The 13939-nt window shown below is 33.0% G+C and overlaps 1 protein-coding gene across 1 annotated transcript; it reads left to right on the top strand.

Annotated features, from left to right (window-relative positions):
- The first annotated feature begins 443 nt into the window (after positions 1-443).
- Positions 444-13921, top strand: LOC120345487 (ileal sodium/bile acid cotransporter-like). The gene is made up of 7 exons (XM_039414947.2): positions 444-858; positions 1938-2062; positions 7521-7656; positions 8963-9081; positions 9960-10048; positions 10814-10912; positions 11196-13921. Exons 1-7 carry the CDS (start codon positions 743-745, stop codon positions 11547-11549), a joined length of 1038 nt encoding a protein of 345 aa, XP_039270881.2. The 5' UTR covers positions 444-742; the 3' UTR covers positions 11550-13921.
- The last annotated feature ends 18 nt before the right edge of the window (positions 13922-13939 follow it).

The following is a 13939-nucleotide window of genomic DNA, read 5'->3' as shown; positions in this document are numbered from 1 at the left end:
GATATAGGCGAAATAGGCTTTTTTCAGCAATGGATTACACATAATTTTAAAATTTTGTACCCATCGACTCAAATTGTATTGTGTAGAGTGTATGAATCTTTTTTATATCAATCAATAAAATCTCGCCCCTCTTGGGCGGAAAGACATGTGAGTAATGTTTGAAAAGTGTATGTTTTACGATATTTACTTTTAAAGTAATTACTCGTGCTGCATTTTTTTTGTTCAAAACTCATATTTATAAGCTTTTGTTTGATGATTCGCACTTTACATTTTTCTGGCACGCACTTATTGTTCCAATTTACAGAAATAACGTATATAACTTTATTTTTGTATTTTTATATTCATTCGCATCCTAATTGCGTATGGAAATTTAGTCCCGCCTCCGATTCTGATATGATATTTGAACTTTTCGCTTGGTTGCACACAAAGGTCACCGTGAGAGTCACTTCACAGTGGTGGTTTTGACTATCAGGATTTTTCTTTAATAACAAGGAAAGGAATTTTTAAATAAAAAGGATGATGTTTCGATTCGATACTTGTTATTTGCTAACTTGTGCTCTGTATCACAAAGAAGACAGTGCGATTTCCTATTACTTTCAGAGTGGTGCGTGCTGTATCTAAATGGTGTATGCTGGCGCTTGTTGAGAGCTTGTTGATCTCCATTGTGACTGATTGAATAATCTGACACTTGAGCATTTGACTTCATTCTGCACTGGCATACTGGTACCCCTTCACAAGAATAATGGATAATAGTACTTTGTCAACGTATCCTACAACAGTGTTTGTTAGCAATGTTACAAATGGCACAACAACAAATCCACCTCGAGACATTTCCACAATTGTACAGGTCTGCTTCAGGTGAGTTTCATTGAGTAAATTAATTATAAATATCAGATGATTAGCGATACGTATCTAAGGCGAGTTTACTGGGTTAATTTTTTATAAGGGTGTGATTTACATGAACTGATAAGTGAATACTGAGTATTCAACTAGCCTATATATGTGTAAATAGTTTGCAGTGTAACTTACAGTGTAACATTTTTAAACATTCATTTAGTGGCATATTTTTGATTTGTTCTCTCTGTGTGTATACCGGTACTGTTTTAACAATGTTGGCCAAGTCAATGTATCAATTAGGCTACAGACCTGCTCACGTGTGATTAGTGTTTTTCCTAATAATTGCTTTTATGAGTGTCCGCACACCGAATTTGCCGCCATGGTTTTGCGTTTGTTTGTATATTAAACCACCTTTAAATCACCTTTTCCGCAATGCCCAATCTAGCAATCAGTGTAGTTTTTCATGGCTTGGTTTTTCTTAGAGCTTTCATGGCTTCATGAGTATGACTATCGTCGCAAATTTATTACATTCCACTCCCCACATTATCTTTGCATGAGGTTGTAGGTATTGGTCATTATCAACGTAATTGTTGAAAGAGAGTACAACAGCCCGAAAGTTTATTACTATCGTGTATTTTGTTTGTTAAGTTTGGCCCAAGCCTCATTTAATTGGGCTTGTGTTTTTGTGTGCGTGCTGGTGGGCAGGCACATGAGATACTTCTCATGTTTTAAACTTTTTTATAGGTTTTGCTTGCCCTCCAGAATTCTTCATTTTTAATTTATGTTTGTTATGGAGTTTTCGAAATAAACTATCTATCTATCTATCTATCTAAGTCAGTGAGTCATACTGCATGCGCTACATTGTACTGCTGTATTGTACATTGATCTATTTAATGCAGTAATAGCTGTAATGTTCATTCACTGCAACCTTAAATTATTTTATTATTATCTCAGATTTGTATATTATGTTTTTTTGTTTGATGAATCAATATATTATTCTCTCTCTTCGTATCTTATCTATAGATAATATTTTTCATTTTTCCACTTGTGCTAGTTTTATTGACATATTTAATAATCAGTAAAATTACCTTATATTTCAGTATCATTTTGTGCATTGTTATGTTTGGTGTCGGATGTGCAGGAGATTTTGCCAAAGTTATTTCTCATTTTAAACATCCAGCAGGAATTTGCACAGGAATTTTCAATCAATTTATAATCATGCCAGGTTAGTTTTAAATATTTCGCTAATATTTATATAGAGTCATCTAATAACTGTGAATCCTATACATAGCAGTGAATATTGAGACGAGCTGACTTTGATGGTTGTATCGCCTTCCGGTCGACACCAAAAAAAAATGTGTCTGTTACTATATTTTTGCTTTCATTTCTGATTGTTTTAGTTGACAAATTAATAAATAAAAGTTCAATAATATGAAAGTCAAGTTTGATCATATAGTTGTTTTTTTATAGCTTAATTACAGTATGTAAATGTATTATCGAAAAGACGAAATTACTTATAGATTTCATAAAGTCTCTTTAGAATTTGACAAAAAATATTACAAAGTGAAATGATGAGATATCGCAATGATTTTTGAATTGTAAAGATACTTTATGGACACCGTATATAAGTACTTTCGTCTTTTCTGTAAAAAATCCACTCAAAGTAGGATAATGAAAGAAGTCTAAGGCTATACTTGAAGCAATTGTGATATTTTTTTCTGGCAAATTTAGCTTATCTTATGTCTTAGAATCGATAAAAAGTAGCTGACCCAAATACCTGCTTCACAATATATGTTTCCATGTATGAATATATTGAAATCAAGTGTATTGAGTTTGTTAAGTTTATATATCTGATTGACCTAATGACTCAAACTTAGCAATCGAAGAGTATGACTAGCAATCAGTCGTTTTCTGACATATGCATTTTCACACAAATCAAAGCTTTATTTCAAATACGGTATACTTAACCTTTAAATAGTTGTTGAATGGGTGAGAATTTGATTTTTAATTCTAGTGTGAATAATGAATTGGAATTTGTACAAATTACTGAGGATAGTCATTTCATGTGTCAGGGATATTCTGATTTGGTTCATAATTAAAAGAAAAATTGAAAATTCTTGAAAGTTGAATGTAGTGGATATCCATTCTCTCTGCTCTATTCATGCACAAAACATACGTACATGGGATAAATTTTTTTCAATTCCCATTTTTAGCTACTGCCAGTGGTTAATTTGAGTCTTAACTTTTATCAAGACCATTATCAAATGCCAAATGCTGTAAATTTCTTTAAGAACATAATTCAAATGATTCATGAATCAAAGAACAAAACCGATTTCAAATTGTTATGTGTTTTGAAGCCATAAGAGAAGCCTCATACTGAGAATGCATAAAATAAAGTACATTTATCAATGCCTAATAGCAAATAGGGATGCGACAAGATTCGGACTCGTGCTCGGATTCGTGGCCGAATCTCTCGTAATTTGATACTCGGATTCGGCCCCAGTCTTTGATGATTTTACCCGAGTCCGGGATATCATACGTCACGCGATAGTCAAGCGCAGACTGGTGGTGGATTCGACGAGAAATTCAACTTTTTCGTTCTGTTTTGCCACGAGACTGTCCAGTCTATTTTCTCTACGTGAAATTAAAACTAGGCGGCAAAACTACAAATTCACGACGCCGTAAGAACAAAAAAATGTCAGCGAAAGTCAGCTGAATAAATTCCAGTGTTTCGCGTGTAGCTTGCCTTCCAGTGCCAGAAGTCGTTTAGTGAATGTCCTATTTCAAGCATATACTTGCTAATCCTCTAACAGTGATTAATCCGTGATCAGCGGTAACCATGTCGCGCTGTTCGCCTTTTATCGTTCCATAAATGATCTAGCTATTTCCGGAGAGAAACAAATGTTAGAAATAAAACGATAAAATAGTGAAAATTACGGTTCTTTTAAGAGAAAAGTACAACTCGCAGATGTCAGTGGCGTTACAATCGTATATATGTACAAAAACAATCTCGCAAGTCGCATCGATTAAATGTGCATAAATTTGGAAACTATTACTCGTGGTAATTGAATGTTAATCGGGCCGACTTTTTATTTCTATTCAATAATTATTTACATACACCGCGATTAGTGACGGGCAAAATTGAATTTTTCCTGATCGAATAATTCGACTACAGTGAGTACCGTATTTCTTTTAATTTACCGATAGTAGAAAATTACTAGAAGACTGGAGACTCGATAACAACGCGGCGTCTTTACTTCTTATCCCTAATTTTATCACAATCGTGAATTGTTTTTTTTGTCACCGCGGTCGTTTCGGTGACCGACATCCTAATTATGGTTGGTAAACTATATTTTTAAAGCACCCTTTTTCACTATCAGTTCTCACGCAACGCCGGACATCGAAGTTTCGTTTTTATATTTCAGGCAGAAGTGCGAGTACAAATCGGCCAAGATTCACTATTAATTAGTGAATTCATAAATATATTAATTTTATTCTGGCCTCATCTTCTGGACTTGATCTTCCATATCACAGTTTGTAAATTACGGTCCCCATTTTACAATACCTATCGTGGCTGTGTTATTTTAATATTAGATAATAAATGAAAACTCCGGAAATTTACCATTGCGTGCTGTTTCGAGTTATGGCATTTTTACCTAGTCGAAACAATATTTCCATATAATATATAATTTACCTGCCCCACTTAATCTGGTTTGACGTTTCTATATGTGAAAAGGTGTTGGCGCGCTTGTGCAAAATTGGGAATTGTTAAGATAACGATAGGCGCAGAAAGAAAACCATAATAATTCTCACATTTATCGTTTCTGTCTGTTAGCGAGAGTCGTATGTGAATTCTTACTCGTAACTCTCACTTCTAGATTAATGTTAATAAATTTGATTTTGCTTTTCAAAGCGCCGTTATTTGTATTAATGGAAATGATTGTGTCATACAGCCGTAACTTAGCATATAACACATTTCGCCTTTTGCGTCTCTCTTATTGAATCAAAATCAACAATTACACATTCTTGTATTCCGCGGATTCGACAATCGCTATTGTTGGTTTTCAAACGAATAATAGCTAGCTATTTTGTTACGATATATTTATAAGATACATTTATTCGATGCTTCCACAGTTGGCAATTCTTTATTAGTATCTCAATTATCACGGAGATGGGCGTCTGTATCAGCGCCGACTAAAAAAGATAACATATGAGTAAAAATTTCCCATAAAAAATTTGTTCCAAACGTGTGGGTTATGGCCCGTATTTATCGTGACAGGACACGAGCGCGGCGTCTTCAGCAGTCGACGCGGCGGTCGATCAGAGTTACGTAACAAAGTATTCTTTCGACGGGAAATATGACCTATTTATTCTAATTTAAACTAGTCGCTCAGAGAATGATTGTCTCGAAAGCAATTGTGTTTATGTGCAACGTTTTTAAATTACATAGTCTTTTCATACAGAATGTTTAATTTACGGCCAATATACGAGAACAACAGCATCACTTTATGTATTTGTTTCGTAGCTATGTAAAAGTATTGGACTCGGGACTCGGACACGAGTCCAGCACAAATACTCGGGATTCGGCCGAGCCGAACCTTTTTGGATTCGTCGCATCCCTAATAGCAAAGTTATAGAATAATATATGTAGAATACTAAAATTTACTATGAGTTGTGGTAGCAAGTAAATGCTTTTAATGTTCAGGTGTAAATGTTTGAAAAATTAAATTATCTCTTGACAGTAGTATATAACCCACCTGGTAACAGTTTGTTTTGCCAATTTTTGTTTTTGAGATAAAGCGGGTATTAAATTTTTAACTACATTATTAATGGATTGCAAAGTATTTATTCGAGGGTGATAACTGATAACCTTTCATTGACGCAAGTGAAAATGGATTAAAAAAATGTCGTTTTGTCATTGTCATAATATTTTAGAACCGGTTATGTTACTTTCAATAGTCAATTTTATTGGGGGAAAATTTGGAAATGAAAATAATAGTTTATGATAAATTTTGACGTCATTACCCGCCAGAGGGACATACTTTGTATACTGTAGTTTTTTTTTATCACTTGGTTCTAGGAAAATAACAATAGTAGAACTGACTCAATAAATAATATACCTACGTTTTTAGGTTAATCAACATGAATATACATATTCCTATTTTTATGTTCAGATTAAATGAAAAAATTATATATTATAATTTACTACATTTGTGAAAATTGAGAAAATATTACAAAACCAACATGCCTTTTTTAAATGCACTTAACAGACATAAATACACTAACTTTAAGTAACGGAAACATTTGAAAACAGGTTAGGCCATAGCCAATGTTGTGTAAGAAATATCATTGACATATTATGTCAGATACAATCTGATTTATTATTTTCATAATCATTAAATTAATATTGGTTGAAACAAATAATCTACACACATAACCATAAGGAAGACACTGATCAATATTTTGACATTTGCATATTGATGCTTTATGGAAACAACCCAATTTTTCACTATTATTGATTATATTTTCAGTTTCTGTTCTATTAATGCAAATGAAATTGAAGCCGTTCGTACATATTTAGCAATCATTTGTAGGGTAAGGATCAACTCATTTTTCGATTTTTAAAAGATGGAATTTATTTTATTCTATTTCTTATCTTAAATTATGGCCCAATTGTTATTTCAGTAGACCTAACTATGTGACCGTCCCAGATTCAAGCCCATAAAATTTTTTTTTTTTTTGAAAAATAACACTGGGGCTTATTTACGGGGGGTATCTTATATTTTCATTTACCAAAAACAAAATTGCAAAGTAGAGAATTACAAGATTTTCAAATATACAAAATATGAAAACCGATATCCATTTACTTATAAACAACTGCAAAACATAGATTATTCAATCATTTAAAACATGTAGGAGAGATGTCTTGTTATCACTAGGTCAAAAATAATTTCACGGTATTGACTAGGTCTTGTTTTCAGGGTAGGTCTTACTTTCAGGAAAACACGGTAATAAAAAAATCAATATTACCTGTATTTTATATAATTGTCTATTGTTTATTGATAGGCAAATGTTTGTTGTAAAATGTCTATGTAAGATGCTGAGGGAAAAGCCTATAATTAGACTACAAGACTGTTTTCTTCATTTGTATTTCACTTGATTGATGGGTAACTTTACATTGTAATAAATTTTAGTGACAAAAATTATATTTAGGCATATGACTGATGTCTTATAATTTGAGAAGATAATTTATCATAAAAAAAAATGACTGTGTAGATTTTAAACAATTAATAAAATAAGCATACAGTCAAATATATTTGTCAAAGAGATCAATTTACAATAATTCACCTTTCATGAGTGTTGTTTTGGTTTTTAAAATGGCGTTGTATTTGATACTTGGCATATATTGGTATGGCTATAGCTATCGGCGTGACTAAGCATTTGATATAGCATCAGATATCAGGCATGTTATGACACTTCTTGTGAAAAATTATATTGTGGAATATTAATCATGTTTTGCATTCGCAATTTAGGATAGGATAAGATTTACATATTTATCCCGGGGGAGAGGAAAGTTGATAACAACCACCCTACAATTCTTTTAATGAACTCTGTATTTAAATATAAGAGGAAAATTGAGATAATAATTCATTTTTGATCATTCTTATTTTTTGTATTTTCAGTATTGGCTTTGGCGTTCGTTTCTGTTACTCAGATACCACAGGATGAAGCAATGGCTGTCTTAATACAAGGGACAGCCCCTGGTGGAATGATGAGTAATATTATCACATATTGGATTCATGGAGACATAAATTTAAGGTGGGAAAAGTGTGAAAAAGAAAATCTGAATTAAACTATAAGCCCAATCTTGTACACATACTATGGGAGTACCCATCTTCCTGAACCAAAAACTTGGCATGATATGATAAAAATCATAAAAGTAATTTGATCACGATCGTTCACATGCTCCAAAATAGATATCACAACAAACAAATGTGCATATGTTGTAAAAATCTACCTTATTGTAATTTAAAGTTAACCAAGTTAAATTATCTTTTCAATTCGTCATGATTTGTCTTACATAAAGTGAATGAGTTATGATGAGTTTTAGAAATTTTTGGAATCTTCGGTCTAAGACAGGGATGAGCAAACTATGGCCCGCGGGCCAAATCCAACCCGTTGGGTAATTCAATCTGGCCCGCCTGATGCTGCCACAACCAAACTAAAACTAAATTTTGATGTTTTAGCTAAAAAATAGCTCAAGGAAATTGTTGAGATTGCGATTAAATTTACCTAGTTTGGGAACGAGGCTTATTGTTTTGCACTTTTGTATTTGTAACACTGTAAATATTGTGCATAAAATGTAACTTTTATGTCACACTTACATGGCCCGCCCGCCAGTATAGATGGGCAAAATTTTTGGCCCCTGATTCTAAAACCTTGTCCACCCCTGGTCTAAGAGATAAATGAGGTCTTCAGAAAGACATCGCTCATATGCTACTCACATCTGCAAAGGATAAGTATTTGAATGGGCAATTGTTTATAACTACCCTAATTAGTAATGTTTACCATATTCGATATGAACATTCTACACGGAAATTGAAAAATTTGGTTATTGTTAATTACAATTCCAACTGAAATTTAGAGGAGTATTCCGAAATTCAATGTTTTTGGTCGTCTACTTCCTGTCTGCTAATGGGTGATACTTCCTGTCTGCTAATGGCTGATGCGCTTATTTTGAATGAGGAAGAGATTTATCATTTATTTGCAGTGAGTGAGGTGGATAATAGCACTAAAATATAAAGGAAGTATATATTTCAAAGAAAAACAAACATATTTAAATGTCATTTTTGTAGAATTTAAGGTACTCCCGTATTATGTGTACCAGGTTAGGCTTAGGCCATATTTTTATTCTGATTTTCCTTATTTTAGTTCTATTACGACTTACGAGTTCGGGGACTGTCTGTGTTAGCCAAGTGGATATCCTCCTGGCTCCTGCCCATAGGTTTCAGTCCCTTTACACAACTTGATGTAAAGTAGGCGAACGCAATTAGTTACCTCCATATTGGTACACAGTACACACACTTCTGGAGCACCCAATTTGAAGTTCTAATATTGTTTTTAGTATTTCCATGACTGCAGTGAGCACAGTGATCGCATTGGGTTCGATGCCACTTTGGTTATTCATCTTCACACTCATTCTACAAATTGAGGAAAGTTTACAGATACCATTCAATTCATTAGGTAATACTTTAATTCATTACTTTTTTTAGTTCAATTTTTTTAAATTATATTGATTTATTTATTGAAAAATAAGATGTAAACTGAAATTATCACTTTGCGCGGGCTTTTTTGCTCAGAACAAGGCCTTGCACATGAATCCACTTATCTCTAACGATAATACATAAATTGTAATCTATGAAAGGGATCTATCTGTATGCATTGTTTATACTTATACAGTATATTTTTAAGTCACTCTGTATGTCAAATATAAAAATGTTTCGGACCTCCTGAAGTATGCGCACCAAGATGGCGCACAACCTGATCTCAGGTTGTGTACCAGGTTAGAGTTCAGGTTGTGTGACATCTTGGTGCGCATACTTCAGGAGTACCAAAATTTTTAATATATCAGTTGGTTTGTTTATTTTAGATGAATATTTTGAATTCTTTTTCAAAATCTTTTAATTTGGATTGATCTTTTATACATCAGCATTGTGGCATATATGTTAGTCAGGATTATAATTGAATTGTAACTTTACTTCATGAGCTGATAAAATCATAGTCGTTAAAATCGTAAAAATAAAGATTTTCGGGAAGGCTCTACAAATTTTTTTTGAATTTTAATTACAACATTGTATGAGGTATCACTCTATTTAGATTTGAATGGTTGGATTGTTATGCAATCCTACCTATTATGTACCAGAATTATGGTTTTCATGGTAAATTAAATCTTAACTTTATTTCATAAGTTGGTCATTATTGTGAAACAAAAATTTTAAATTTTTGAGAAGGCTTTTCAAATTTTATTGAAACCTCGATGTATTCAAATTTCAAATACAACATCATACCAGTATAATTGTATTTGAATACACTATAAATTAATATATATCACTGATTTTAAGGTATTGCTCTAGCAATAATGGTTCTTCCTGTAATATTTGGTGCATTGTTACGAAGGTATAAACCGAAAGAAGCAGAAATAATAACCAAGGTAAATTTAAATATTGAGGAGTTGCATTTTTTCAATATTTGTTTTGTTGTCTGTTGATGATTTTGTTTATTATTAATGATCAGAAATTCCTTGTGCATTGTATAGCTGCCTGTATTGGCGCATTATACTAGATTCTTTGTAAGAGTCAAATTGATCATTTCACTTTGCAATGAGTACGTTTATGGGGCCGTGTAGATGGGAATCCGAACCGAGTTTACTATTTGAATACACTCTGAGAAAATATTTTCGAATATTGGCTGCATATTATTCTGAAGTGGTGGGCTGGTGGCACAATCATGTGCGTAAATTTATCTAAAATGAGGGTGATTGCTTTTTCTGTGTTGTCATCTGATTTTCATACATTAAGATTTTCTTGTCAGATGGCTTAATATCCCTAATTTTTAAATAAAAATATTTTAAATCATTCCTAAATTCCAAATTTCACTATATCAGATATAATAAATTTCGAATATATTCGATTCGTTTTGGATATCCCTAGGAGTCACAATTCTGAATTCTTTGAAATCATGAGTCAGAATTCACTATCTAAATAGGGAGAAACCAATTTCCGCTTGAATAGCTAGTTGACTAAGCATTCTCTACAGGGAAAGACTTGTTTATGCTTGAGTCAATGTTTTTCAACCAGGTGCAGTTTTGAAATGAGTCATCTGTCAATTTTCTGGCCTCACAACCCTACTTCCTAATTATTTCATGATCAATATTCTGTTAAGCTATCCCCCATATTGTTATTCTTTTGTATTGTAGGTTTTTACAATATTTGGAACAATTGCTATCGTTGTAACACTGATTGTTAGTGGGATTGTCAGCGAACTGTCTTTCTATTTGTCTTGGAGGCAGTGGTTGGTGAGTGCTTCTTGTGCGTACTTGTAGGTACTCCCATAGTGTGTGTACTAGGTTAGGCCATGATTTTATTCGTTTTTCTTATTTTAGTTCTATTACGAGTTTGGGGAATGTCTGTGTTAGCCAAGTGAATATACCTCCTGCCCATCGGTTTCAGTTATTTTACACAAATTGATATAGGGTAAGCAAAAAAAAGTTCCCCCCATATTGGTACACATACTTCTGTAGCACCAACTTGTATCTAGGAATAAATGATGTTTTGTTAACTTCTATTTCTTTCTTTTAGATCTGCTTCTTAACACCTATACTTGGAATGGTCCTTGGCTACTTGGTTGCTCTTCTACCATTCTTGAGGTTAACGGAGCCAAGTCGACGAACAATCGCTATTGAAACTGGAATGCAGAATTGCCAAATATCACAATCTGTTCTTGTCATTTCATACGCAAGCAATATTGCAATTTATGAAAAAATTCGTTTGTTTCCATTATTGAATTCATTTTTTCAAATTTTGTATGGTGTAATTATGGCCATCATTATTCGAAAATGTTCTGTCTTTTCCGTTAAGTATGTCCTACCCACATCAACAATTGAAGAAAGCAAAGATTTGGACGAAGAGCAAACGTGTAGTAAAGACAATTAATAATGGAAGACTGCTTGAAGCAATGGTTCGAAAACTGTAGTCGCAGAGCACTTGTTTGACATGATGGTTTCTGAAGTTGCCATAGTTTTCCAAATTAACATGAAAAATATTGTGTTCAGTCTCATTACATTTAGCACATCTAAACCTTCAAGAAATATTTTCTGCCGCTCTATGTTCTACCAATGTACTTAGTGCAAAAGAACATGTTTAATCAAACAGAAACAGCCAAAAGTATGAGAGCATATACAATGATTTATTGCTTCAGCGTCATGGGATCAAAAACAAGTTGTCCAGCGTTGTCTGCAAGTCCTACTTAATGAACCACAAGCTGGAAAAAGAGAACCACTGTTAAAATATTACCCTCTTTAATCATATATCCTATGAAATCGAACCAAAGCATCATAATCCCTTTTGAAGGGTTCATGATCATGAATCACCTTTGTGGTATATTTGCTATGTTAATGAACTTGAGATCATGCACGTCTTTCCGGTAATTTTTGAAGTATTAGCCACAGCAAATGCATGGTTAACCTTATCTCCGTCATATTATGAAACAAACCGACTGTAAATAGGGTTTGTTTATAGTACACAACAAGCTATTTGATCTTCATTAAATCCAGCAGACGAAGGGTGTGCATTCATGTGCGAAAAAAATTCCTTTTATGGTCGTTGATTTCCTTTTTTTTTATTTGAATTTACAGAACTGTTTTGTGCGAAAGTATGTGTACAAAATTTCTATCAAAAAGTATATATTGCTGACCGCCGAGTGTGAAAAAAGCATGCTCTAAAGAGCCAAGGGATATTTTGCATTACTGAAAAATATTTTTAGGCGGTTGTACTAAAATTGTGTATTCTAGCTTGAAGAAATGACATGAATTTTCATTTGTTTTGACAAATATTTTGCTGGATGCAGGACATGACATTCAATTATTTTATTAATATTGCATAACTCACTGTTCCACAATTTGTAATTATCTTTGGTAATTTACCTTTAAATGTTATTGCATTTTGTGATTTATTTCACATACATATATAGAAACCTTCAGTATTACGATGTTATATCTATAAGACTCTAATTCAAACCTACACTTCTCTTTTTTATGACCTACTATTGCATCATCAAATATTGCATCTGCATATATTGCCTGTACATTATGTCTTTGTGTATCTGTTATTTGTTTTACTTGTGTATTTCTGTCACAGTTCCATTTATCGCTGTAGTAAAATCAAAATAGCTTATGTCACATTTTTTAGAAATGGATGGTCATCTTCATCATGATGTGTCACACAGTCGAGCAGCCAGTTTCGATTTTGGGTAATGCCTTATATCCATTTTTGGGTTTCGCTGTTAGTTCCAAACTATTACAAAAATGCTATTTCCTCAAAACTTTAAAATGTGACATACCTAATTTGGTTAAACTGCGAAGATATATTGCCTGCTTAACGAAGCATTCGCATGCCCTTTATTTGTAATAATTGACCGGGGCCTGGATGCTAATTCCATTAGTTGTATATCTATTACTGATTTATTATCAATTTTTTCTTCTATTTGTTGTTTATTCTTGATGCTGCTGTTGAACAAATATTACTACTAAGACGATGCCAAAGTTTCCTGTAGAATAATTTCTTATGTTGAACTTGTTTTGCCAAGCTAGACTTGCCTGTCTTGACATGTAATTTGGTACTTGACTATAATATGCAGGCTCTGATCGAAAGAGCAAAAAAAAACTTGACTAAATTTTCTTCAACAGAAGTTATCTGTAAGTTCCTCTGAATTAAATTTCCATTCCTCATTGCCTAAAATACCCATTTTATAACTGCATCTTGAATCCATTTGATTCATAGTAAATTTCATAAATACCAGCGAATTAATGGATAAATATGTGTCGTATTGACAAAAGCAAAAACTAGGTGTATTGACAATATTCACTTCTGCTTCAACAATCTATCCGAGGTATTTATATATTATGCTGGTAAATTTCTATATTACATTGATCATCTTAGTTTCATTTCAACTGAATTTTTTAAATTATTCTCCTCGACGATCAGTCATGTCATTCTTGTATTTGAGATCCCTTCATAGGACGGAAGATATCAGAGTATAAATTACTGATGTTGATTTCAGGACGTTTGAATTTTTAAAAAAGTCCAAATGGTATGATATTCTATTGTTCTCTGACCTCACTTAGTGCTGTCGAACTATGAGAATGCTTTGCCCAATTTCATGAGACTAATTGGCCTGAATGACCAGCTTTGTTTTGCCTATTTGCGATTTCATTACGCCTTGTACAACTTGTTTAATTTGAAATATTGCACAATAAATGTATGTTGCTCAATAAAAACTTTATAGAGTTTGGAGAATCACCCCCTTGCTTCTGGATAATCATTTC

Source organism: Styela clava, chromosome 8 (genome assembly GCF_964204865.1).
Source record: "Styela clava chromosome 8, kaStyClav1.hap1.2, whole genome shotgun sequence".
Lineage (NCBI taxonomy): Eukaryota > Metazoa > Chordata > Ascidiacea > Stolidobranchia > Styelidae > Styela > Styela clava.
Note: the sequence above shows the minus strand (reverse complement) of the source record. Positions and strands in the feature narration are given on the sequence as shown.

What these genes read in the sequence shown, in the direction of transcription:
- LOC120345487 (XM_039414947.2), top strand. Translation starts at nt 743, where the DNA reads ATGGATAATAGTACTTTGTCAACGTATCCTACAACAGTGTTTGTTAGC. An exon ending in ATTGTACAGGTCTGCTTCAG is followed by an intron (nt 859 to 1,937) that starts GTGAGTTTCATT and finishes CTTATATTTCAG; the next exon opens with TATCATTTTGTGCATTGTTA. An exon ending in CATGGAGACATAAATTTAAG is followed by an intron (nt 7,657 to 8,962) that starts GTGGGAAAAGTG and finishes TATTGTTTTTAG; the next exon opens with TATTTCCATGACTGCAGTGA.